This window comes from Thamnophis elegans, chromosome 17, assembly GCF_009769535.1.
Source record: "Thamnophis elegans isolate rThaEle1 chromosome 17, rThaEle1.pri, whole genome shotgun sequence".
NCBI classification, from domain to species: Eukaryota; Metazoa; Chordata; class Lepidosauria; order Squamata; family Colubridae; genus Thamnophis; species Thamnophis elegans.
In genome coordinates, this window is record NC_045557.1 from 5,517,858 (window position 1) to 5,545,166 (window position 27,309).

The 27,309-nt window shown below is 47.0% G+C and overlaps 1 protein-coding gene across 2 annotated transcripts in view; it reads left to right on the forward strand.

Annotated features, from left to right (window-relative positions):
• PACS1 (phosphofurin acidic cluster sorting protein 1) overlaps positions 1–27,309 on the forward strand; it is a 63,650-nt gene that overhangs the window by 31,056 nt on the left and 5,285 nt on the right. The window contains exons 2-21 of one of the 2 annotated variants that reach the window (XM_032234037.1): positions 370–457; positions 1,516–1,605; positions 3,159–3,284; positions 3,429–3,573; positions 4,883–4,974; positions 6,915–6,995; positions 7,245–7,304; positions 8,904–9,064; positions 10,644–10,737; positions 11,906–11,986; positions 12,094–12,209; positions 13,371–13,509; positions 14,893–14,997; positions 16,370–16,476; positions 17,672–17,826; positions 18,460–18,570; positions 18,778–18,880; positions 21,044–21,086; positions 23,870–23,912; positions 25,043–25,178. In XM_032234037.1, the coding sequence (XP_032089928.1) occupies positions 370–457; positions 1,516–1,605; positions 3,159–3,284; positions 3,429–3,573; positions 4,883–4,974; positions 6,915–6,995; positions 7,245–7,304; positions 8,904–9,064; positions 10,644–10,737; positions 11,906–11,986; positions 12,094–12,209; positions 13,371–13,509; positions 14,893–14,997; positions 16,370–16,476; positions 17,672–17,826; positions 18,460–18,570; positions 18,778–18,880; positions 21,044–21,086; positions 23,870–23,912; positions 25,043–25,178 (2,076 nt within the window). The remainder of the gene's footprint in view (positions 1–369; positions 458–1,515; positions 1,606–3,158; positions 3,285–3,428; positions 3,574–4,882; positions 4,975–6,914; positions 6,996–7,244; positions 7,305–8,903; positions 9,065–10,643; positions 10,738–11,905; positions 11,987–12,093; positions 12,210–13,370; positions 13,510–14,892; positions 14,998–16,369; positions 16,477–17,671; positions 17,827–18,459; positions 18,571–18,777; positions 18,881–21,043; positions 21,087–23,869; positions 23,913–25,042; positions 25,179–27,309) is intronic. The other variant, XM_032234038.1, reaches the window with a different exon arrangement.

Below are 27,309 nucleotides of genomic sequence, written 5' to 3' on the forward strand. Positions count from 1 at the left end.
CCTAGCACGGCGTCCTTTTACTGGCTGGAAGTCCGGTTCCCCCACCATAGAGTCTCCTCCTAGTGCGGCGTCCTTTTTTCCTTTGACTGATCAGCGACAGGGAGCCACAGCAGAAGGATGAAGGAGCCACATGCAGCTCCGGAGCCACAGGTTGCTGATCCCCGCGCTGGGCAAATGCCCCATAGAGCAGGGGTCTCCAAGCTTGGCAACTTTAAGACTTGTGGACTTCAACTCCCAGAGTTCCTCAGCCAGCTTTGCTGGAGACCCCCTGCTACAGATCATTTTTTTCTTTCTGTTTTCCATCACGATCAAGAGATGTCTAACTGGATTTTTGATGGATTTTTGTCCTCCCCTTCTCTCTCTGTATAGGCTGTTCAGTCTGACCTTGAAGAAACTCATCATGCTGAAGGAGATGGATAAGGATCTCAGCTCGGTGGTGATTGCCGTCAAGTTGCAGGTACGTCACACCGAGGAATGAGGATGTGGCAACTATCTAGTGGCCCTTAAGAGTCACAGAAGTTACTCACTGTGTCACTTAATGCCGAGCTGCTCCAAAGAAAAAAAATAGCAGTAGCCCTTAGACTTATATACCGCTTCACAGTGTTTTACAGCCCTCTCTAAGCGGTTTACAGAGTCAGCCTCTTGCTCCCCCAACAATCTGGATCCTTGGAAGGACGGAAGGCTAAGTCAACCTTGAGCTGGTCGGGATTGAACTCCTGGCAGTGGGCAGAGTTAGCCTGCAATACTGTGTTGGAAGGAAGGAAGGAAGGAAGGAAGGAAGGAAGGAAGGAAGGAAGGAAGGTCAATAGCCCTTAGACATGTATATAAAACCTTTTGAAAAGCAAAATCAGTGGGGGAGCCAGATCGACTGCAGTGATTCTCTTAACAAACGTGGCAAGAATAGTCTGTCAAATGAGCCAACACTCCCTTGCCAAATGTCTCACTTAATGGCAGAAATTGTGGGCTCAGTTGTGGTCGTACGTCGAGGACCGACCCGTAGCTCTCAACCATCCCATTGGGTCAGACAGCAAGAGAAAATGTGGGGGACATCGTTTTCCCAAGAGTATAATAACTTTACCGAAGAGTCAACATGGGTACAGAAATAGAAAAGCCAGCTCGAATGATTTCACGCGCAATCTCACACGCAATCCCCAATCTCTTGCACACTCTCCTTTCTTTCTTTCTTTCTTTCTTTCTTTCTTTCTTTCTTTCTTTCTTTCTTTCTTTCTTTCTTTTTTTCTCTTTCTTCCTTCTTTCTTTCTTTCTTTCTTTCTTTCTTTTTTTTTTGAGAGCGGTCTGTCTGCTTCGGACTTTCCCAGCTCCCTCCCCAAAACCTCCCTTCCCTACCTTCCAGCGTCTTCCCTCCTTCCACCCATTAGAGTCGCGTGGTTGCAAAGTGAGGCAGCCTAGCGAGTCAACCGTGAGCCTACCCTTTGTAATCTACCCTTCGGGGAACTCCGATCCGGCCTCGGCTGCTTTTTCCCAGCAGACGAACTGACCCCACGCCTCTTGCAGGGTTCCAAGCGGATCCTGAGGTCCAACGAGATCGTCTTGCCCGTCAGCGGGCTCGTAGAAACGGAACTTCAGCTGACGTTCTCGTTACAGGTAAGCGGGCTTTAGCGGGATTCCGGCTCTTCGCAAAACATCGCGCCGGCAAAGAAGAATATTGGTAGCTCAGGGTTGTAAGGAGAGGGGGTCCTTGGTGCTCTCTGAGCTGGGTGGTTTTCTTGCAGGCATTTCAGGACCCCAACTAGGTAACGTCATCAGTGCCAGAAGGGAGTGGGGTTTGCTAGAGGGCAGGAGAGGAGGAGGAGGAGGACGACGACGACGAGGAGGACGAGGAGGAGGAGGAGGAGGAGGAGGAGGAGGAGGAGGACGACGACTGTGGGGTCCTTGGTGCTCTCTGAGCTTGGTGGTTTTCTTGCATACATTTCATAACCCAACTAGGGGACATCATCAGTGCTAGAAGGGGCATTTGTAGCAAAAAAAACTGACGCCGTGTTTGTGTTTGTGTGTGTGTGTGTGTGTGTGTGTGTATTGTGTATGTGTAGATATATACTTTCTTTTGAGAGCAGAGAACAATTTCATTTTTTAATGTGTGCCAGTGTGCTTACAGTAAAAAATGATCTGTTCTGTTCTCTCCTCTTCTCCTCTCTTTTCTCCTCTCCTCTCTGCTCCTCTCCTCTCTTATGATTTCTTCCCTCTTTGCTCTCTTTTTGTCCCCCTTCTGGTTTCTCCCCTCTTTTCTCCTCTCTTCTCTTCTCCTCTCTTATGGTTTCTTCCCTCTTTTCTCTCTTCTCCTCCCTTCTGATTTCTTCCCTCTTCTGTTCTTCTGTTCTTTTCTCTTCTCTTATGGTTTCTTCCCTCTTTTCTCTCTTCTCCTCCCTTCTGGTTCCTTCCCTCTTTTCTCCTCTCTTCTCCTCCCTTCTGGTTTTTCCCCTCTTCTGTTCTTCTTTCTCTTCTCTTCTCTTATGGTTTCTTCCCTCTTTTCTCTCTTCTCCTCCCTTCTGATTCCTTCCTTCTATTCTCCTCTCTTCTCCTCCCTTCTGGTTTTTTTCCCTCTTCTGTTCTTCTTTCTCTTCTCTTCTCTTATGGTTTCTTCCCTCTTTTCTCTCTTCTCCTCCCTTCTGATTCCTTCCTTCTTTTCTCCTCTCTTCTCCTCCCTTCTGGTTTTTTCCCTCTTCTGTTCTTCTTTCTCTTCTCTTCTCTTATGGTTTCTTCCCTCTTTTCTCTCTTCTCCTCCCTTCTGATTCCTTCCCTCTTTTCTCCTCTCTTCTCCTCCCTTCTGGTTTTTTCCCTCTTCTGTTCTTCTTTCTCTTCTCTTCTCTTCTCTTATGGTTTCTTCCCTCTTTTCTCTCTTCTCCTCCCTTCTGATTCCTTCCCTCTTTTCTCCTCTCTTCTCCTCCCTTCTGGTTTCTTCCCTCTTTCCCCTCTTCTGGTCTTCTCTTCTCCCTTCTGTTTTTCCCCCCTCTTCTGGTCTTCTCTCTTCTGGTTTCTTCCCTCTTCTCTCCTCTCTTCTCCTCTCTTATGGTTTCTTCCCTCTCTTCTCTTCTCTTCTCTCCTCTCTTTTGGTCTCTTCCCTCTTTTCTCCCTCCTCTCTTCTCCTCTTCCTCCCCCCCCAAAAAAAATCTTTTCTCCCCCCGCCTTTCTTCCCGCAGTACCCTCACTTCCTGAAACGAGACGCCAACAAACTGCAGATCATGTTGCAGAGGAGGAAGCGGTACAAAAACCGGACTTTCCTGGGCTACAAAACCTTGGCGGTGGGCCTGATCAACATGGCCGAGGTAGGCGAGGCAGATGGGAAGGCCCAGATGGAAAATCACCACCTGGCCCTCTAGGCATTTTTACCCCGTGGGTTTTCAGCTTCCAGAGACACACACAAACACACAAACACCGTGGAAATTTGGCCTTCTGTTTCTCGTTGGCAGGTGATGCAGCACCCGAGCGAGGGAGCGCTGGTTTTGGGACTGCACAGCAACGTCAAAGACGTCTCCGTTCCGGTGGCCGAGATCAAAATCTACTCCCTGTCCAGCCAGCCCATCGACCACGAAGGACTCAAGTCCAAATTATCAGGTTCGGGCAGTTCCTCGCTTTTCACGGCCATGCATTTAGCCTCCGTTGCTTTCGCGCCTAATTGACCAGATTCAGCTTTGCTTTGCTACTATTCGTTTGTAATGAGTAAAAGTACACTTAATCTCAAGCAAATGCAACAGTGCTGAAAGCAGGCTCTTAACACCAGTCCTCGCCCTTAATGACCATCGCTGGCTCCCCGTGAGCGTGGAATCAAAATCCAGGGCCTTGCATTTACTTCCGTTGCAGCATCCTGTGTGTCTGTTTGTGTGTTGTTGTGTGTCAGCCTCTGCCTTGTTGCTGCTGCTTCGGCTGCCATTGAAACGGGGAGTGGGGGGGGGGCATGGTATTTGGGAAGGGGATCATTATGTGCTGGAGGAAGATTCTAGACGCTGGCCTGACCATCTCATTGCGCATGCGGAGGAAGGGAGTTTCCCGCCAAGGTTAACTGTCCAGCATTCCATCCTGGTGGATGTTTTTTTGAAGATATCTCCCACCTGACTGTTGGGTGAATTATAATTGGACTATGGACAAGGGGAGGGGATTGAACTATACATGATATTCTTTGCTTTCGCGCCTAATTGACCAGATTCAGCTTTGCTTCGCTACTATTCGTTTTTTAATTAGTAAAAGTACACTTAATCTCATGCAAATGGAATTGAGTGGTTTCTTTCCTGATTATTAAATGAAGTAGCATCTGACATTGTGCTTGTTGTGGCCTGGCAGTGGAACTGACAGCAGATTCGGAGAGTGAGGAGGGTTGGGGAGGAAACTGAGCCAGTCCTGGAGTCTGGGGAAGGCTCGGAGGAGGGCTCTGTGTCGGAGGCAGAGAGGGGGACAGAGCCGTCTGACAGTTATCAGCTGCCTTCGGAGTCAGACATCAGTGAGGCAGAAGAACAGCTGGAGCCTGTTCCCAGTGCAGGGCTGTGTAGCGCTGCCAGAAGGCAAGAACAGTTAAGACAAAAGGGGCAACTGGGGAGTAAGGCTTGGAGATGATTGGCCCCTCCCACAAGACATAAAGGAGGAGCAAAGGAACGTGAGCCTTTTGCAGGAAGCAACTTTGTTCGTTCTTGTCGGTTTGAAGTCTGAAGCTCTGTTTTGACTCTGTGCTCCGTGTGGCCTTGCAAAGCTAAAATTTCCAGTTACATCTTTGGCAGCGTTTCAAGGGAGATAAAGCTGGGTGCTTATCAGCCTTATCTTGAAAGACTTCGGCAGACTTTGGTCGGAGTCTTTACAAACTATTTGGGACTCATTACGGGCTGTGAAGGAGCATAATTCCCAAGCTTTATTGATCATCTGTCTTGCTTCCCAGATCGATCCCCGGACATTGATAACTACTCGGAGGAGGAAGAGGAGAGCTTCTCGTCCGAACAGGAAGGAAGCGACGACCCGTTGCACGGACAGGTAAACCTAGCCTCCTTCTTGACGGGATGGAAACTTAACCAAGGAGAGAATCAACCTAGAACTCAGGAGAGATTTCCTGACGGTGAGAAGGATGAACCAGTGGAACGGCTTGCCACTAGAAGTTGTAGAGGTTTTCAAGAAGAGACTGGACAGCCGTTTGTCTGAAATGGCCTAGTGATCCGCAGAAAAATCATTTACCTTTTTGATATTGCACTCAATCAGGGGTCCTCAAATTACGGCCACTGGGACGGATGTGTGCAATGAACGCTTGTGTTGCTGCAGAGAGTCTCCCCCTTTGGGGTCTTTTTATGGGGGGCAGAGGAGGGCAGAGATTCCCACTTGGGGTCTGCTTCGGCCTCCTGGTGGGGGCTTTGGGCGAAGGCTGGAGGGAAGAGCCGCTGGTGGCAAAGAGCCGGAGGGCCTCGTTCCAGTGGGGCTGCATCACGGCCTGGAACTGGCTGACCATCTCAGCCCGCTGACCCTCCAGGTGCCAGCACATGGCCTTGCATTCCCGCAAAGTCTTCCCTCTGCTTGGAAAGCCCATGCTCCTAGTCCTCAGTGAGGTTCCTCTGCTGAGCCTCCTTCTCGGCCAGATCCAATTTGAACTGAGTTGTTTTGCCAACTCTTTCTCATGGGGGCTGCTTAGCTCCAGGAATTGCCTCCTGTTGGGGCCCTAAGGAACCCCGGGTGGGCAGGCAGGGGAGGGGCTGGGAGGGGAGGGGCGAGGTGGCTGGCAAGGTGCCCCTTCACGTGCGTGACATTGAGTTGGCCACGCCCACCTAGTCACATGACCACCTTGCCACGCCCATCCAGCTGGTCATTAGGCAGATCCTATTAGGGGTCCGTGGGGTTTAAAATTATGAATTTAGTGGTCCCCGAGGACCAAAAGGTTGGGGACCCCTGGACTAGATGACCTCTGAGGTCCCTTCCAACTCTTGCTATTCTGTGATTTTAACTCCTGTGATCGATCTATCATCTATCTATCTATCTATCTATCTATCTATCTATCTATCTATCTATCTATCTATCTATCATCTATCTATCTCTCTATCATCATCTATTTTCTCTCTCATTATCTATCTCTCTATTTTCTCTCTCTCTTTTCTCTATATCTATCTATCTATCTATCTATCTCATCTATCTATCTATCTATCATCTATCTATCTATCTATCCATCTATATCTATCATCTATCTATCTATCTATCTATCTCTCTATCATCTATTTTCTCTTTCATTATCTATCTATCTCTGTGTCTATTTTCTCTCTCTTTTCTCTATATCTATCTATCTATCTATCTATCTATCTATCTATCTATTTCTCTCTCTGTCTGTCTCCATCTATCTATCTGTCTGTCTGTCTCTATCTATCTATATCATCTATCTCTATCTATCTATCTATCTATCTATCTATCTATCTATTTTCTCTCTCATTATCTATCTATCTCTGTGTCTATTTTCTCTCTCTTTTCTCTACATCTATCTATCTATCTATCTATCTATCTATCTATCTATCTATCTATCTATCTATCTATCTATCTATTTCTCTCTCTGTCTGTCTCCATCTATCTATCTGTCTGTTTCCATCTATCTATCTCATCTATCTCTATCTATCTATCTATCTATCTATCTATCTATCTATCTATCTATCTATTTTCTCTCTCATTATCTATCTATCTCTGTGTCTATTTTCTCTCTCTTTTCTCTATATCTACCTATCATCATCTATTTTCTCTCTCATTATCTCTGTCTACTTTCTCTCTCCCTTTTCTCTATGTCTGTCTGTCTGTCTGTCTGTCTGTCTGTCTGTCTGTCTGTCTGTCTGTCTATCTATCTATCTATCTATCTATCTATCTATCTATCTATCTATCATCTATCTATTATATGTATATCCGTATATCTGCTTGAATCCTGGAATGGCTTCTCGGTTTTCTCTCGACAGGATTTGTTCTACGAAGACGACGATCTTCGGAAGGTGAAAAAACCAAGGAGGAAACTCACCTCCACTTCTGCAATCACCCGGGTGAGTCATGTTGGAGGTGGTAGCAATAGTTATTTTGGCCCACCCTTTGTCTGGAAGGGTCCAGGGGCTCCTGTCTGCGCAAGGGGTTGGACTAGAAGATCTTCAAAGCTCCCTTCCGGTTCTCTTCTCTTCTAGCAAAAGGCAGAGCTGGACGTGAACCCTTAAGTCGTTAAGTTTTATACGTTGTTATATCCCGGCTGGGCCTGGCTCCCTTTTTCCTAACAAGCAAACAATCCCTCTTTTTCACAGCAGCCAAATATTAAGCAGAAGTTTGTGGCTTTGCTGAAAAGGTTCAAAGTCTCGGATGAGGTAAGTGAAATCCCCTCGCGTTCCAATGCTTCATTTGCGGGACTGAATCTTGCCAGACTAAAGCTATAAGCTTCCAACACCGTGTTTCTTGTCATTGGCAGCTTAAATCCCAGCCTGAATCCCAGAATTCCCCTTCCTTCCTCCCTCCCTCTTTCTCTTTCCTTTCCCTTTTCCCCTTCCTTCCTTCCTTCCTTCCTTCCTTCCTTCCTAACTTCCTCCTTCCTCCCTTCGACCCTCCTTCTTTCCCTTCCCTTCTTTTCCCCTTCCTTCCTTCCTCTCTCTTTCCCTTGCCTTCTTTTCCTCTTCCTTCCTTTCTTCTTTCCTCCCTCCCTCCCCCTTTTTGTCTTCTCTTTCCTTCCTATCTCCTTCCCTCCCTCCCCCGCTTTCTCTTCTTTTCTCTTTTCTTCCTTCCTCCATCCCTTCCCTCTTTCTCTTTCCCTTCCCTTCTTTTCCTCTTCCTTCCCTCCTTCCTTCCTTTTGCTTCCTCCCTCCCTCTCTCTTTCCCCTTCCTTCCTTCCTTTCTTCTTCCCTCCCTCCACCTCTTTCTCTTCTCCTTCCTTCCTATCTCCTTCCCTCCTTCCCCCCTCTTTCTCTTCTTTTCCCTTTTCTTCCCTCCATCCCTTCCCTTCCCTCTTTCTCTTTCCCTTCCCTTCTTTTCTTCCTTCCCTCCTTCCTTCCTTTTGCTTCCTCCCTCCCTCTCTCTTTCCCCTTCCTTCCTTCCTTCCTTCCTTTCTTCTTTCCTCCCTCCCTCCACCTCTTTCTCTTCTCCTTCCTTCCTATCTCCTTCCCTCCTTCCCCCCTCTTTCTCTTCTTTTCCCTTTTCTTCCTTCCTTCATCCCTTTCCCTCCCTCTTTCTCTTTCCCTTCCCTTCTTTTCATCTTCCTTCTTTCCTTTTGCTTCCTCCCTCCCTCTTTCTCTTTCCCCTTCCTTCCTTCTTTCCTTCTTCTTTCCTCCCTCCCTCCCCCTCTTTCTTTTCTCCTTCCTTCCTTCCTTCCTATCTCCTTCCCTCCCTCCCCCCTCTTTCTCTTCTTTTCCCTTTTCTTCCTTCCTCCATCCCTTCCCCTCCCTCTTTCTCTTTCCCTTCCTTCCTTCTTTCCTTTCTTATTTCCTCCCTCCCTCCCCCTCTTTCTTTTCTCCTTCCTTCCTAACTCCTTCCCTCCCTCCCCCCTCTTTCTCTTCTTTTCCCTTTTCTTCCTTCCTCCATCCCTTCCCCTCCCTCTTTCTCTTTCCCTTCCCTTCTTTTCATCTTCCTTCCTTCCTTTTGCTTCCTCCCTCCCTCTTTCTCTTTCCCCTTCCTTCCTTCCTTCCTCCCTCCCTCCCTTCCCAGCCACAGTGATTTGTTTAACAACCCCCCCTCCAAAAAAAATTGAAAATTAGGTGCAACTCACTCAACCGTGGCCTGGCTTAATATCCTAAATTCTGGTCCCTCATTAGCCAAGTTATCTCTCTCTCTCACACAGACAGACAGACAGACAGACAGACAGACACACACACACACACACACCGCCCTACAATGAAGCTGTGAAAATGCTCCCTTGGAGAGTGGAGTCCCCATCTTGACCGCAAAGCCTTTTTTCTCCCCCCCCCCCTCTCCCCCAGGTGGGCTTCGGCTTAGAACACGTTTCTCGGGAGCAGATCCGGGAGGTGGAAGAAGACTTAGATGACCTTTATGACAGCCTGGAGATGTACAATCCCAGCGACAGCGGTCCCGAGATGGAGGATACCGAGAGCATCCTCAGCACCCCAAAGCCCAAACTCAAGTAAGGCACAGCCGTCAGGGCTCCAAATAGCACCCCAAAGTAAATCGAGAGTCCGAGGCAAAGGGTTGCTCAAAGTCCCGATTGATGAAGAGAGCCACGTTGGCACAGCTGGGGAAACTTGAATCTGAAAGCTTCCTGAGTTCCCCCCACCCAGTTGAAAGCTTAAGATCTTGTGCCCCCACGCCCACAAGACCATCACATGGTCCAATCCCCCACTGCCACGCTGGCAGCTTCCACCCATCCAGTTCCTGTCAGTTGCAGAGATGCAAAGAGAAAGGATGACTTTGGCTTTCTAGAAAGGAATGTTGTTATGGCTACATATCGTCTAACTCCATACAGTCCCATTTTCCCACTATAGAAAATGCATAGTAGAATAATAGAAAGTGTGGCAGGCCATAAGACCCAAAAGAAAAGACGGCTGCAGGTCTAACAGCAGCGAGGGAAGCTGGGGAATCGAGGGGGCCGAACAGAGGAAGCCACGTCCTTCCCTTCCCACGCCTGCCCACCGTCCTAACCCTTCCATGGAATGTCCCAAGAAATGAGAAGTCGGAGATAGATAGATGGATGGATGGATGGATGGATGGATGGATGATAGGAGAGAGAGATTGATAGAGAGAAAGAGATAGATAGATAGATAGATAGATAGATAGATAGATAGATAGATGATAGAAGAGAGAGAGAGATTGATAGAGATAGATAAACAGAGAGAGAGAGTGATAGAGAGATGGATGGATGGATGGATGGATGATAAGAGAGAGAGATTGATAGAGAGAAAGATAGATGGATGGATGGATGGATGATAGAAGAGAGAGATTGATAGAGAGAAAGAAAGATAGATAGATAGATAGATACAAAGATAGATAGATAGATAGATAGATGATAGAAGAGAGAGATTGATAGAGATAGATAAACAGAGAGAGAGTGATAGAGATAGATAGATAGATAGATAGATAGATAGATAGATAGATAGATAGAGGATGGATGGATGATAGGAGAGAGAGATTGATAGAGAGAAAGATAGATAGATGATAGAAGAGAGAGAGAGAGATAAACAGAGAGAGTGATAGAGATAGATAGATAGATAGATAGATAGATAGATAGATAGATAGATAGATAGATAGATAGATGGATGATAGGAGAGAGAGATTGATAGAGAAGTCGGAGAGGATAGTTATTAGTACAGGTTACACTCTAGGATTTTTATGAGCCGCAGTAGCCCAGTGGTCAGAGTGCAGTACTGCAGGCTGCTTCTGCTGCCTGCCAGCTGCCTGCAATTTGTCAGTCCAAATCTCACCAGGCTCCGGGTTGACTCAGCCTTCCGTCCTTCCGAGGTGGGTCAAATGAGGTCCCGGATTGTTGGGGGCCAAAAAGCTGGCTCTGCAAACCGCTTAGAGAGGGGTTGTTAAAGCCCCGTGAAGCGGTATATAAGTCTAAGGGCTATTGCTATTTCCAGGGAGATTTCTAACTCTGTGGCCTTTCCCAGATTTTTCCCTCTCCTCTTCTTGGGAAAATCTGGGACCATCGTCCCCTCCTCTTGATTTTGGGCAGCCGCTTGACCCCGCCCTGTTCTCTTTTCCAGGCCTTTCTTTGAAGGAATGTCCCAGTCCAGTTCCCAGACAGAAATCGGAAGCCTGAACAGTAAAGGGAGCCTCGGCAAGGATGCCACCAGTCCGGTAAGTCGACGGGGAAAAATAAAAACAGGGAAAGAGCCAACCGAATGTTAGAAATTATATTGCAATTCCAGCAGGAATATAAAACACGTTTTCCTATCCTGACAAGGCAGCCTTGGTTAAGGTAGTCCTTGACGTACAAACATTCCACAAAGAAGAGGGAGTCAAACTATTCTCCAAGGCGCCTGAGGGCAGGAGAAGAAGCAATGGGGGGAAACTAATCCAGGAGAGAAGCAACTTAGAAGGAAGGAGGAATTTCCTGAGAGTGAGAACAATTAATCAGTGGAACAAGTTGCCTCCAGAAGTTGTGAATGCTCCAACCCTGGAAGTCTTTAAGAAGATAATGGGTAGCCGTTTGTCTGAAGTGGTGTAGGGTTTCCTGCCTAGGCAGGGGGTTGGACTAGAAGACCTCCAAGATCCCTTCCAAATCCTTCCTTCCTTCCTTCCTTCCTTTCCTTTCCTTTCCTTTCCTTTCCTTCCAGAAAAGAAGGTTTTTAAGATGATGTTGGATAACCATTTGTCTGAAGTGGTGTAGGGTTTCCTGCCTAAGCAGGGGGTTGGACTAGAAGACCTCCACGGTCCCTTCCAACTTTGCTATTGTATTGCATAGTAACCATTCCAAGTTACGACAGCAGTGGAAAAAGTGAAAAGTTATGGCCGTTTGTCACACTTAACGCCCGCTGCAGAATCGCGTCATCAAAATTCGGATGCTTTGCAAGTTGCTCCTGTTTATGAAGGTTATAGATAGATAGATGATAGATAGATAGATAGATAGATAGATAGATAGATAGATAGATAGATAGATGATAGACAGACAGACAGACAGACAGACAGATGATAGAAGAGAGAGAGAGAGATTGGAAGAGATAGATAAACAGAGAGTGAGAGCGAGAGAGAGATTGATATAGATAGATAGATAGATAGATAGATGATAGATAGATAGATAGATAGATAGATAGATAGATAGATAGATAGATAGATAGACAGACAGACAGACATAAATAGATAGGATGGATAATAGAGATAGGTAGGTAGGTAGGTAGGTAGATAGATAGATAGATAGATAGATAGATAGATAGATTAGATTAGATTAGATTAGATTAGATTAGATTAGATTAGATTAGATTAGATTAGATAGATGATAACCTTTTTTTCTCCTTCACTGATCCAGATCGAAGCCTCGTCCGGGGATAAACTCAAACCGAATTGGACCAAAAACATGGATGACAACATCAACGAAACAGACATTCTGGTAAGCGCTTAGAAAGTAGCGGATTCTCTCTGGTTTCCTTGGGGGGAGGGGGAGGGAAAAAAAAAAGCACTGAACATGTTCCTCACCCCCCCTCCCCATTTTTCTAGGAAGGGAACGAGCAGGACACTTACGGGGACTTATCCAACACCTTAATTATCCCCGAAAAGGTCAAGACGCCGATGAAAACGAGCAAGGGGGATCTTCAGAGCATGGCATCGCCCAGGTTGGTGTAGTCAACCTTATTGATGATTCCCTTGGGCCAATATCAAAGGGCAGAGTTCCAGGCACAAATTATTGCTAAAATCTGAGAAAAAAACTATTTAAAATAGCGCCTCGGTGGCTCAGTGGTTAGAGAGGGGGTATTCAGCAGGGTCCCACCTGGAGAAGCGGGACGGCGAAATCTGGCAGGGATCTCCCGAGGTCCTCTTCTGACCAAGGCTTCCCAAGAGCCTGAAGCCGACTCCTTGTCCCAAGAAAACCCCTTTTATTAATTCCCTGTGAATTCCGCTCCTTCACATCCAGCAAAGTCTTTCAAGGGAGGATTTACGGTCACAGACCTTCTCTGGCTTGGAGAGCTGCCAGGCTGACATCTGCAGAACTTGGCCAGGAGTCTCTGAGAGTCCCGAACCAATTAAGCGAACTAATTGTCTCCTGCAAACTCCACTCCCCTTTCGCTCCTCTTTTATTGCCTCTGGGAGGGGCCATTCACCGACCACCTGTGGCCTTACTCCCAAGTCGACACCTGTTCCTTAGCTGTTTCAGGATTGGGCAGCCTATAAATTCATTAAATGAAATGAAATGAAAGTTTCCTTCGTCCGGCAACTCTGCGCATGCGCACACTGGGAACAGGCTCCAGCTGTTCTTCTGCCTCACTGATGTCTGACTCCGAAGGCAGCTGATAACTGTCAGACGGCTCTGGCCTCCTCTCTGCCTCCGACACAGAGCCCTCCCCAGATTCCAGGACTGGCCCATCTTCCTCCCCAACCCTCCTCACTGTGAGCTCCGTTGGAGGAGACAATTGCAGGAGACCCATCAGTTCATTTAATCGGTTTGTGACCCTCCGAGACTCCTGGCCAAGTTTTTCAGAGATCAGCCTGGCAGCTCTCCAAGCCAGATAAGGTCTGTGACCGTAAATCCTCCCTCGAAAGACTTTGCTGGATGTGAATTTGCTTCATGCTCTTGGGAAGCCTAGGTTGGAACAGGTTGCAAGTCCCTGTTTTTTTTCAGGGCCAATGAACTCTTCAAAGTGTCGCTAAACAAATGATTGTAAGTCGAGGAGAAAACACTGGACTTCCCCTCCAATTGTGGCGTCACTTTGATTATCCTCCCTGAGTGTTACAGCACTAAATTCAATGAACTAATACGTTTCTTCTATCGGTGACAGCAAAATGGACAGCAACGTGCACACCCCGCGTCAGAAGCGCAGTACCCCGCTCAAGGAACGTCAGCTCTCCAAGCCGCTGAGCGAAAGGACCAACAGCTCCGACAGCGAAAGGTCTCCAGATTTATGTCACAGTACACAGGTGAGTTACGACTACGGTGCCCCTTACCGTGGCTCAGCCCCGCTTTCGGCGGAGTTTGGGAGAAGGGAGGATAGTGGTAGCAACAGAATTAACCTCCTCTCTTGAAGGAACTTTCCGTTGGAGCAAGAATGGGGTGGGGCTGCGCCGTATACCCCTGGTTTCATATTGGAATGAGGAAATGTGTTTCCGGAACTGATGAGTGGGTGCGGAATTGGGTAGTGCCTTGCCTTTCATGAGTTGGCGTAGCTTGCCTTGCGTTGACTTGACTTGACTTGTTGAGTTGAGTTGACTTGCCTTTCATTGAGTTCGGTTGACTTGGCTTAGCTTGCCTTGCCTTGAGTTGAGTTGTCCTAGCTTGCCTTGAGTTGAGTTGACCTATTAAATTGAGTTGACTTACCTTTCATTGAATGGAATTGACTAATTGAGTTGTCTTGCCCTTCATTGTATTGAGTTGCATTGAGTTGCTTAACTTGCCTTGCATTGAGTTGAGTTGCCTTGTTGAGTTGAGTTGCCTTGTCTTTTGTTTAATTGAGTTACATTGAATTAAGTTGGCTTAACTTGCCTTGTATTGAGCTTATTTGTTGTGTTGAGTTGCGTTGCCTTTCATTGAGTTGAATTGAGTTGCTTAACTTGCCTTGCATTTAGTTGACTTGACTTGCTGAGTTGAGTTGCCTTGACGTTAATTGAATTGAATTGCATTGGCTTAACTTGCCTTGTATTGAGCTGAGTTGACTTGTTGAGTTGAGTTTATGAGATGAGTTGCCTTGCCTTGCCTTTCGTTGAGTTGAGTAGTTGACTTGCATTGACTTACGTTGCCTTCAGTTGAATTGACTTACTGAGTTGAGCTCAGTTGCACTTCCTTTCATTGAGTTGAATTGAGTTAGCTTATGTTGCCTTGTATTGAGCTGAGTTGACTTGTTGACTTGAGTTGCCTTGCCTATTATTGAGTTGAGTTGACTTAAGTTGCCTTGCAATGAGCTGAGTTAACTTGTTGAGTTGAGTTGCTTTTCATTGAGTTGAGTTGAGTTGCATTGCTTTTCATTGAGTTGAATTGAGTTGACTTCAGTTGCCTTGTATTGAGCTGAGTTGACTTAAGGTGCCTTGCCTTTTATTCAGTTGGTTGGCTTGACTTGCCTTGCATTGAACTGAGTTGACTTGTTGGGTGGAATTATCTAGAGAGTTATCTACTGGACCAGCTTTTCAGGCTGTGCTTCAGAAGCATTCAGACAGTGACTTACAACAACCTGCAGGGTTCCCATTTGATGAAGATTTCGTGAAAATCTCACACAAAAGACACAATTAATACTCCTAGTTGTGCTGCTTGTCTGGGTTACCCTGAAAGGCTGGCAGCCCTTCAAAACCTGCCTCCTTTTCTCCTCCCAGATTCCTCGCAAGGTCGTTTACGACCAGTTGAATCAAATCCTCGTGTCGGATGCCGCGCTGCCCGAAAACGTAATCCTGGTGAATGCCGTGGACTGGCAAGGCCAGGTAAGTTAGTTACTGGATCTCCCTGGATCTCTTTATGGCAATCCAGCTGGCAAAAGTTGACGCTGATTTGGCAAAGTCTTATTATTTCACGACCTTTGCCGAAACCCAATTCCGCTTCTCAGCTACAAAGATCTGGAAAGCTTTGTGTGGGCAGATGTTACCTAGTTGGGTCATGAAACGCCTACAAGAAAAACACCAAACTCAGAGAGCACCAAGGACTTCACAGTCCTCCTCCTCTCTACAATCCCCACTCCCTTCTAGACAGATAATGTTACCTAGTTGGGTCGTGAAACGTCTGCAGGAAAACCACCAAGCTCAGAGAGCACCAAGGACCCCACAATCCTCCCCCTCCTCCTCCTCCTCCTTCTCCTTCTCTTCCATTTCCTCCTCCTCCTCCTCCTCCTCCTCCTCCTCCTCCTCCCCATTCCCTTCTAGCACTGATGATGTTACCTAGTTGGGTCACGAAACATCTGCAAGGAAACCACCAAGCTCAGAGAGCACCAAGGACCCCACAATTCTCTCCTTCCTCCTTCTCCCTTCTAGCACTGATGACGTTACCTTGTTGGGTCACGAAACGTCTGCAAGAAAACCACCAAGCTCAGAGAGCACCAAGGACCCAACAATTCTCCTCCTCTTCCTCCTCTTTTTACTTCTTCTCCTCCTGCTCCTCCTCTCCAAAATCCCCATCCCTTTGTACCACTGATGACGTTTCCTAGTTGGGTCATGAAACGTCTGCAAGAAAACCACCAAGTTCAGAGAGCACAAAGGATCCTTCATTATTATTCTCCTCCTCCTCCTCCTCCTTCCTCTTCCTCCTCTTCCTCCTCCTCCTCTTCTTCTTCTTCCTCCTCCTCCTCTTCTTCTTCCTCCTCCTCCTCCTTCACAAACCCTCCTCCCTTCTAGCACTGATGATGTTCCCTAGTTGGGTCATGAAACATCTTCAATGAAACCACCAAGCTCAGAGAGCACCAAGGACCCCACAGTCCTCCTCCCCCTCCCTGGAAACCCCCTCCCTTTTAGCACTGATGACGTTCCCTAGTTAGGTCACGAGATGTCTGCAAGAAAACCACCAAGCTCAGAGAGCACCAAGGATCTTTCTTCTTCTTCCTCCTCCTCCTCCTCTTCCTCCTCCTGCTTCAGAAACCCTCCTCCCTTCTAGCACTGATGATGTTCCCTAGTTGGGTCACGAAACGTCTGCAAGAAAACCACCAAACTCAGAGAGCGCCAAGGACCCCTCATTTCAACCCCGAGCTGCCCAATATTCTCCTCTGTTGATTAATCATCAGGAAAAAAAAGTTTTGCACAGTAGCTTTATCAGCCAAAAGCCATGTCCCTCCCTCGGCCTGATTTGCCTCCTTGTTTTTGCTTCTAGTACGTAGCCGAACTCCTCCAGGATCAGAAGAAACCCGTGGTTTGCACCTGTTCCACTGTGGAATTGCAAGCTGTCCTCTCGGCTCTCCTCACCCGGATCCAGAGATAGTGAGTTCACCCCCATCGGTCCCTCGTGCTCATCTCACAGCTGACAGCATTTAGAAGGATGGGGAGGGGGGTTGATAGGGTATGACATCCTGCTCCTGATTGGAGGTTCTCTTAAAAAGAGAGACTGGACTTCATCAGTGGTCACCAAAAATTATTTGCATTTTCTGGTCCCGACCAAAAGCCCTTTTCTTTCTTAATTGACTGTGAATTCCGCTCCTTCGCATCCAGCAAAGTCTTTCAAGGGAGGATTTACGGTCACAGACCTCATCTGGCTTGGAGAGCTGCCAGGCCGATCTCTGCAGAACTTGGCCAGGAGTCTCGGAGAGTCACGAATCGATGAAGAGAACTCATGGTCTCTCCTGCAAGCTCCACTCCCCTTTCGCTCCTCTTTTATTCCCTCTGGGAGGGGCCATTCACCGTCCACCTGTGGCCTTCCTCCCAAGTCGACCCCTGTTCTTTAGCTCTTCCCGTCGTCTGACAACTCTGGGAACAGGCTCCAGCTGTTCTTCTGCCTCACTGATGTCTGACTCCGAAGGCAGCTGAGAACTGCCAGACGGCCCTGGTGCCCTGTTTTCACTGGCAGAAGCCCCACGGGCCATCCTTCACTGTTTCCAGGGCAGGCCCGTGGGTCAGATCTGTACCCCGCGGGCCAGGTGCCGGTCCCCACGCCTTGAGTTTGACACCCCTGCCTTACACATACACAAGTAGAAGAAACCCATCACACGGCATCCTCTCCATACAGGAGAGCCTTTAAATCAAGAGCCTCTCCACAGCATCTGTCAATATGAGCTGAGGTGGCGCAGTGGTTAGGGTGCAGTACTGCAGGCCACTTTAGCTGACTGTGATCTGCAGTTCAGCGGTTCAAATCTCACCGGCTCAAGGTTGACTCAGCCTTCTATCCTTCCGAGGTGGGTAAAATGAGGACCCGGATTGTTGGGGGCAAGTTGCTGACTCAATTTGCTAAAAAAAAAATGTAAACCGCTTAGAGAGGGCTGAAAGCCCTATGAAGCGGTATATAAGTCAAATAAATAGATAGATAGATAGATAGATAGATAGATAGATAGATAGATAGATAGATAGATAGATAAATAAATAAATTCCTCCCTTCCCTCCTCCAGAGGCCAAGCTCCTGAAACCCACCCACCCATTTTAATTTCCCTTTTCTCTCTCTCTCTCTCTCTCTCTCTCTCTGCAGCTGCAATTGTAACTCCTCCATGCCGCGTCCGGTGAAGGTGGTCTCCGTCGGGGGCCAGAGTTACCTGAGTGCCATTCTGAGGTTTTTCGTGAAGCAGCTGGCCAATAAAACGTCGGACTGGCTCAATCACATGAGATTCCTCATCATCCCTCTAGGTAACGGAATTAGAATAGAATGCCGTCGAATAACAGGAGTTGGAAAGGGACCTTTGAGGTCTTCTAGTCCAACCTCCTGCCTAGGCAGGAAACCCTACACCGTTTCAGACAAATGGATAATCCAACATCTTCTTAAAGACTTCCAGTGTTGGAGCATTCACAACTTCTGGAGGCAACTTCTATTCCACTGGTTAATTGTTCCAACTGTCAGGAAATTCCTCCTCAGTTCTAAGTTGCTTCTCTCCTTGATTAGTTTCCACCCATTGCTTCTTGTCCTATCCTCAGGGGCTTTGGAGAATAGCTTGACTCCCTCTTCTTTGGGGCAGCCCCTGAGATATTGGAAGACCATTATATCTATAATGTCAAATCACAGTACCTTTGACAGTGATAGTGTGCATTTTGGAATCAAGTTCTGTTAAGATACAGCCTGTTGTGCCGTAAAATGACTTCTACTGTACAGTGCAGTGGAGTTGCCATGGTAACGGCTTCAGAGTACTCCGCAAGGGGGCTCCCGCTGGTAAGGGGGGAAATCCAACATTTGAAATTACGTTTGATCCGGACGTTTCCCCCCCCCCCCCTCCTATAAATAAATATAGCTAGTTGTTGATAAACGTCCTTGTGTTTCTCCGCCAGGATCTCACCCGGTCGCAAAATACATGGGCTCCGTGGACAGCCGATACAGCAATATGTTTCTAGACACCTCTTGGCGCGACCTCTTCAGCAAACCGGAACCACCTGCGATAGGTAAGAAGGGAGCTCTGAGTTCCTCTTTCCCGAAATCTCTTTTTGGTCCCTTTCGCTCCACTCTCGCCCTGCCTGGATTCTTGTTCCGGGGGACCTTTGAGTCAAATTCAGCCTTGGCCATCAAGGGAAATGGAGGCTTCCATTTGACCCGCCTGACCTGTTGATTTTTTTGGTGTGTGTGTGTGTGTGTGTTTCCGTCTTCCTCAGAACCCCTGGATGTGGTGGGCCGGATCACCCAGTACGTGAACGGGGCCAACGTCACCCACCAGCTGCCCGTGGCGGAAGCCATGCTGACCTGCAAGCACAAATTGTAAGTGCCCCCCCCCTTCCCAAATCAGGAAGGTTCTGGCAAGACGCCCCTTTCAATACGGGGAGTCAATTAAGTATAAAGCCACAGCAGAGGTAGCTGGTGGGAGGAACCAGGAAGCTGTTGGGCTGAACAGCCCCCCCCCCCCCCCGGGTCTGTCAATCAGATCATGACTTCACCCCATGACTCGGAGGCTCTCTGAGGTCGCTCACTGCAACTCCAGGATACTAAGCAGAGGGTGATTCTTCTAAGTTTGAGACCCCCGTATTCAGCGTGTGACTCGGGATGCAGAGAGGGAGGATAGTTGGCAAAAAACTAAGCTAAGGTTTCCCGCTGTTTAGGTGCTGGCAAGTAATTCAGTACATTCGTCCTCTCTCCCTCCCTCCCACCATCCATCCTTCCTTCCTTCCTTCCTTCCTTCCTCCCTCCCTCCCTCCCTCCCTCCCTGCCTCCCTCCCTCCCTCCCTGCCATCATCTTTCCCCCTTCCCTCCCTCCTGTCATTCTTCCTTCCTTCCTTCCCCCCTCCCTCCCTGCCATCATCTTTCCCCCTTCCCTCCCTCCTGTCATCCTCCTTTCCTTCCTTCCTTCCTTCCTTCCTTCCTTCCTTCCTTCCTTCCTTCCTTCCTTCCTTCCTTTCTGTTTCTCTCCCATCATTGTTGTTCCTTCCCTCTCTCTCATCATTTACCCTTCCTCCCTCCCTCCCTCCCATCATCTTTCCTCCCTTTTCTTTTTTTAAAATAATTTTTATTATAGTTTTCTTCATTTTACATCACAGTTTCCCCTTCCTTCCTTCCTTCATTCATTCATTCATTCATTCATTCATTCATTCATTCCCTCCCATCATTGTTGCTCCTTTCTTTTTTTAAATTAATTTTTATTATAGTTTTCTTCATTTTACATCACAGTTTCCCCTTCCTTCCTTCCTTCCTTCCTTCCTTCCTTCCTTCCTTCCTTCCTTCCATTCATTCATTCATTCATTCATTCATTCCCTCCCATCATTGTTGCTCCTTTCTTTTTTTAAATTAATTTTTATTATAGTTTTCTTCATTTTACATCATTTCCCTTCCTTCCTTCCTTCCTTCCTTCTTTCCTTCCTTCCTTCATTCATTCATTCCCTCCCATCATTGTTGCTCCTTTCCCTCCCATCATTCTTCCCTCCTTTCTTTGTTTAAAATAATTTTTATTATAGTTTTCTTCATTTTACATCAGTTTCCCCTTCCTTCCTTCCTTCCTTCCTTCCTTCCTTCCTTCCTTCCTTCATTCATTCATTCATTCATTCATTCCCTCCCATCATTGTTGCTCCTTTCCCTCCCATCATTCTTCCCTCCTTTCCTTTTTTAAATTAATTTTTATTATACAGTTTTCTTCATTTTACATCACAGTTTCCCTTCCCTCTCTACCTCCCTCCCATCATCTTTCCTCCCTTTTCTTTGTTTAAATTAATTTTTATTATAATTTTCTTCATTTTACATCAGTTTCCCCTTCCTTCCTTCCTTCCTTCCTTCCTTCCTTCATTCATTCATTCATTCATTCCCTCCCATCATTGTTGCTCCTTTCCCTCCCATCATTCTTCCCTCCTTTCTTTTTTTAAATTATTTTTCATTATACAGTTTTCTTCATTTTACATCACAGTTTCCCTTCCCTCTCTCCCTCTCTCCCTCCCTCTCTTCCTTCCTTCGCACTTAGACATATACCGCTTCGCAGTGCTTTTACAGCCCTCTCTAAGCGGTTTACAGAGTCAGCCTCTTGCCCCCCCAACAATCCGGGTCCTCATTTTACCCATCTCGGATGGGCAGAAGGCTGAGTCAACCTTGAGCCTGGTGAGATTCAAACAGGAATGAGGCCCTCTGGCTCTTCGCCACCAGCCATGCTTCCCTCCAGCCTTCGCCCAAAGCCCCCCACCAGGAGGCCGAAGCAGACCCCAAGTGGGAATCTCTGCCCCCCTCCGACCCCCATAAAAAAGACCCTGAAGGGGGAGACTCTCTGCAGCAACACAAGCGTTCGTTGCACATACCCATCCCAGGGGCCGTAGTTTGAGGACCCCTGATTGAGTGCAGTATAAAAAATGCAACTAATTTTTCTGCAGACCACCAACATTTTCTCACGGACCACCACCTTGGTTTATTGCCAAAATAAAATAACCAATTCTTCCTTTATGTCTGCAGCCAAGATGAAGATTCCTACCAGAAGTTTATTCCTTTTATTGGGGTAAGACAAAACTTAAGATCCTTGGACATATGGAAAACAGTTAAGATCTCATGTGGCTTCGTGTCCAAATCCAGTTGCCTAGCTGCCCAGGAAGAGGGAGAGGATCTGCTTTTGTGGGGAAGGGGGGGGCAAAGAGATAGCTGGGTGTATTTTTTGGCTGTGCTGCTAACCCTGCTGGCTGGCTCGCCCATCACCCTTGCCAAGGGGACGCTGACGGGAAGTTGTGGCTGAAACTCAAAAGGCACCACAATTAGGAGGCAAGATATAGGGGAGACATGGTGGCAGTCTTCCAATATCTCAGGGCTGCCCCAAAGAAGAGGGAGTCAAGCTGTTCTCCAAAGCACCTGAGGGCAGAACAAGAAGCAATGGGTGGAAACTAATCCAGGAGAGAAGCAACTTAGAACTGAGGAGGAATTTCCTGACAGTGAGAACAATTAACCAGTGGAACAGAAGTTGCCTCCAGAGGTTGTGAATGCCCCAACACTGGAAGTCTTTAAGAAGATGTTGGAGAGCCATTTGTCTGAAACGGTATAGGGTTTCCAGCCTAGGCAGAGGGGTTGGACTAGAAGACCTCCAAGGTCCCTTCCAACTCTGCTATTGTATTGTATTGTATTATATAATGATGCGTGGGCTAATTTTATCTTTTTAAGCCAGGAGCCCAAAAGGATCCCATCAGCGGGCAATTCCGGGCCTGTCGTATCATAAGATATCACAAAGTGTTATTCTCTCTCTCCCTCTCTCTCTCTCTCGCTCACACACACACACACACACACACACACACACACACACACACACACACACCTTTACACTTTCTGCAAATCCCCAGGGTTTTAGCAAACGGCTGGGCACGCCTGGAAATTGCAAAAGGGGCCCGGCTGCGTTAGAACAGGAGTTCTATTTTCCTGCACTGGTCAACTGTAGGTCATCCTTGAGTTATGACCACAGTTTGTAATTGGTCAGCTAATGGGTTTGTAGGCTTGAGGGGCTGGTCATCAACGAAAGATGGGTTTTTTTTTTTTTACTTACATATTGATACCTCGTCTTCATTATTTTTATAAATAATTCAAGGGGGCAAACGTGTTATTCCTTCTATTCCCCCATCCCACACACACAACAACAACATCCCTGCAAGGCAGGTGGGGACTGCGGGAGGACCAAGCCAAAGTCAACCAGCCGGCTTTCATGCCTTAGGCGGGACTAGAATTCCCTGTCTCCTAGCGATTGCCTCAAAGTCACCCAAATGGCTTCCATGCCCAAGGCAGGACTAGGATTCACCGTCTCCTGGTGATTGGCCCAAAGTCACCTAGCCAGCTTCCATGCTTAAGGCAGGACTAGAACTCACACTCACCTGGTGTTTGGCCCAAGGTCAACCAGTCAATTTCCATGCTTTTAGGCAAAACTAAAATTCATTGTCTCCGGGTGATTGGCCCAAAGTCAACCAGCCGGCTTTCATGCCTAAAGCGGGACTAGAATTCACCGTCTCCTGGTGATTGGCCCAAAGCCACCTAGCCAGCTTCCATGCTTAAGGCAGGACTAGAACTCACACTCACCTGGTGTTTGGCCCAAGGTCAACCAGTCAGTTTCCATGCTTTTAGGCAGGACTAGAATTCATTGTCTCCGGGTGATTGGCCCAAAGTCAACCAGCCGACTTTCATGCCTAAGGCAGGACTAGAATTCACTGCCCCCTGGTTACTGACTCAAGGTCAGCCAGCTGACTTTCAGGCCTTAGGCGGTACTAGAACTCACCTTCCCCTGGTCGCTAGGCCTCTACTGTCACCATGACGACAATTTTGCCATTCTTTTTATCTGTCGTTATTTATAGTTATTGATTGATGAATGCATAAACCCCTTGAGTCCAGCCAAGGTCAGGTAGCGCTTCACCAAAGCACCAGGCGCAATCAATCCCGTAAGAAGAATAAGAATAAAAAAGAGCTATGTGTATATATAATTACAGTTTTAAAAAATAAATCGATCTAACATTTCTGGCAGGGAGAATTCTGCAGCACTCAAATCCCAGAGCCTTTGCAGAAGATTTATTTTTCTAATAAAGTGGGGGGTGGGGAAAATAAGAACAGGGGCTGTCCGGGATGCAAACACCCCCTCCGCAAACGATCTCCATCTTTGGACTCATCACAGTTTAGTGAAAGATAAATATTTTCCCCCTCTGGCTGGCGTTCCCGCACCGTTAACCTGCTGTTGTGGCCCGCCAGCAGAGTTGGCGGCAGAGTCCGATAGTGAGGAGGGTTGGGGAGGAACGTGGCGGATGAGGGCTCTGTCTCGGAGGCAGAGAGGGGGCCAGGGCCGTCTGACGGTTATCAGCTGCCTTTGGAGTGAGACATCAACGAGGCAAAGGAACGGGTTGGCTTGTGGGGGTGAATGAAATAGCCAAATTATATAGGTAAAGGTGTGTGTCTGTGTGTGTGTGTGTGTGTGTGTAAGTGTCCTTCCTTGGTACACAAATGACCTACTCTCTGGGGGGGAAAATACGGTGGGGGTAAGACACTCTTAACACCACCCCCCCCTCGAGAGTGTGTGTGTCTGTGTTTCTGTGTGTGTGTGTTCCTGCATAACTCTGGAACGCCTGGGCCGGTGAAATGGAAAGGACTGAATTATATCTATAGTGTCAAATCACAGTACCTTTGACGGTGATAGTGTGCATTTTGGATTCAAGTTCTGTTAAGATACAGCCTGTTGTGCCGTAAAAAACCCGCAGGCTCCTGATCTGATGAGGGTTTTTTGGGGGAAAGGATTCACAGTCTGTGCTTTCTCTCTTCCTCTTGCAGGTAGTCAAGGTGGGCCTCATTGAAGATTCACCCGCAGCAGCAGGTAATTCTTTAAATTAAAATTTTGTCCTGTTCCATTCTGTTCTATTTTCTATTTTATTATTCTTTTCTATGCTAATTCTTTTCTATTCTATTCTAAAATTCTGTTCTTATTTCATTATTCTGTTCTTATTTCTATTGTATTTTAATTTCTGTTCTATTTTTTATTCTATTCTTTTATATTCTTTTCTTCTTTCTTCTATCTTCTATTCTTTATTATCTTTTATTTTCTCTTCTTATTTCTATTCTGTTCTTATTTCTGTTCTCTATTCTTTTATATTCTCTTCTTTTCTCTTCTATATTCTATTCTTTATTATCTTTTATTTTCCATTCTTTTCTCTTCTTATTTCTATTCTAGTCTAATTTCTGTTCTATTCTTTATTCTATTCTTTTATATTCTATTCTTTTATATTCTGTTCTGTCCTTATTTCATTATTCTATTCTTATTTCTATTCTATTCTTTATTCCATTCTATTCTTTATTCTATTCTATTCTTTTATATTCTCTTCTATATTCTCTTCTTTTCTCTTCTATATTCTGTCCTTTATCATCTTTTATTTTCCATTCTCTTCTTATTTCTCTTCTCTTCTTATTTCTCTTCTCTTCTTTATTCTCTTCTTTATTATCTTCTATTCTGTTTTCTTTTCTCTTCTCTCCTCTCCTCTCCCCTTCCACTCCACTCCCTTCCTTTATTATTGTTAATTTTTATCCCGCCTTTATTAATTTTGTAAGACTGGCCTCACCCTGGTGCTCCTTGTATCCAAATATTGCTGCCTTCCTCCCTCTCCCATTTCCTCGCGATGATTCGTTGTTGCCTAGAAAATAGCTGGCGCCTCTTGATATTTTATGCTTTCTGGGGTATAAAGATCGCTCGTGCTGGCTGGGGGATTCTGGGAATTGAAGTCCACACACCTTCAAGGTGATAAGATTAAGAGAGAGAAGCCAGGTAGCAGGTGGAAGAGATGGTGGTTATCGTTCACCCGAGCATCCCTGGCAGGGGTGGCATTAACTGACCTTGCAAATGCGAGCCTGCGCGCACCTCCACATATGTGCTCAGCCTTCCCCGCATGGGCGTTTGGTGGAAAAAAAGGACATTCCTGGGACAAAAATCTTCATCCTTGCTTTCCTTTCCAGGCGAGGGGGACGATTCCCCGATCATCAGCCTCACCGTTCCCTCCACCTCTCCCCCTTCAACTTCGGGCCTCGCCAAGGACGTCTCTGCCACCCCCCCGTCCTCCCCTTCGATGACCAGCGGCTTGGCTGTGGTGGGGTAAGTAAGTCAGGAGACCCCAAGATTTTGACGTGGCGACATTCTCTTCTCCTGGTCTTTGCAAAAGACTTGGTGTTGTGCCCCCCATCTCACCCCCCACCCCCAGTTTCAGAACGGGGAATGATTTTCTTACACCGCCCCACAGGTATCTCAGTACTCATCATTCTCTATTAACGACCCCGTAATCCCTTGCAGGATTGAGTCTGGGCAACTGAATGGAGCTAGCAGAGTGTTTCATGGCCAGATGCCCTTCCCTGTTGCCAGTATGGAGTTTTGTTCAACAGATCCACTCTCATCATGCCCAGAGAGAGAAATATATCTGCCTCTACTGTGAGGCGAGGGGCTCTAGGCCGCCACACCACTCATAGGTATCTCAGTAGTCTAGCGTGGATACTCCTAGACGACTTTCAAATCAGCACAGGTGGCCCTCGACTTACGATGATTCATTTAATGACTGCTCGGAGTTAAAACAGCGCTGGAAAAAGTAACTTGGGAATTTCATGCAGCCGTTGCCCCATTTCCAGCGACCACGCGATCTTAATTCATAAGGTTGACAACTGACTCATATTTATGATGGTTGCAGTGTCCCCGGGGAGGGGGGGGGAGGCGGTTACGCGACCCCCTTTTGCGACCACCTCACAAGCAAAATCAAAAGGGAAGCCGGATTGTTGCTGGTTTCAATGGCCTAAAGGCATTTCAAAATCTAACCGATAACGTCATATATAACTTTTTGAATTCTTCATGCATTGCAAAACCAACTACCTATTTCCATCACGGGTGTGTCATAGTACAGCTAATCCTGGTTCATTTAGTGACTGTTCAAAGTTACGACGGCACTGGGAAAAAAGGACTAGTTTTCACCCCGTTGCAGCTTCTCCACGATTATGCGATCAAAATTCAGGCGCTTGCCCACTGACTCATAGTTACGACGGTTGGGACCTTCCGGCGTGCGAAACCTGGGGAATCCAGATTCGCTTAACAACCGTGTAACTCTTTTTAACAAGTGCAGCGATTCACTTAGCGACTCTTGTCAAGGAAGGTTCGTAAGAGAGGGCAAAACCACTGCTAACCACTGTCTCGCTTAACGACATAAATTCTGGGCTCGGTTGTGGTCGGAAGTTGAGGACCAACAGTGTTAATATGCCTCTTTTATGTATATTGATGAATATACATAGACGAAACAAATAACCAAATAGAGCCAAGGTGGCGCAGTGGTTAGAGTGCAGTATTGCAGGCCACTTCAGCTGACTGCTATCTGCAGTTCAGCGGTTCAAATCTCACCGGCTCAGGGTTGACTCAGCCTTCCATCCTTCCGAGGTGGGTAAAATGAGGACCCGGACTGTGGGGGCAAGTTGCTGACTCAATTTGCTAAAAAAAATATTTGTAAACCGCTTAGAGAGGGCTGAAAGCCCTATGAAGCGGTATAGAAGCCTAATAAATAAATAAATAAATAAATAAATAAATAACCTAACTTTTAACAACTGCGCTAATTAACCTTGGGGAAAAAAGGTGACAAAATTGGGCAAAACTCCCTTAGCCGGGATATAAGGCTCCCTGGCGGTCGTAAGTCGAGGGCCACCTGCTGTCAGGCGTTCTTAAGGAGAAATGGGACAAGCGTTTGTCTGGAGTGGTGTAGGTCTTCCTGCCTAAGCAGGGGGTTGGGCTAGAAGACCTCCGAGGCCCCTTCCGAAGTCTGTTATTTTGAGCCAGGGCTCGGCAACCTTAAACACCCAAAGAGCCATTGGCACCCATTCCCCACACAGGAAAGAAAACACCGGGAGTCACAAAACCCTTGTCTGACTTATTCCCTGCGCGGCCACAAAGTCGAATCAAACTTTCCGTTGTCTTCTGAAGCTTTTCTTCTCTTGGATTTAACCGTGGTTTGTCCTACCGGGGGGGTTGAGGAGCTCAATAAATCACGTGGTCGCACATTGGCCTGTTGTGACCGATATTTTGAGCAACGCGGAGTGGCAGAAGAGGTTATGAAAGAGCCACGTGCGGCTCCGGAGCCATGGATTGCTGCCCCCTGTTGTAAGCCTTCCTGGAATAAACCAGGCAGGGGGAAGGGGGGGGGGAATGACTTCCCCGCCACCCGCCACCCCCAACCAGATGAGTTTAAATTCTACTTTGT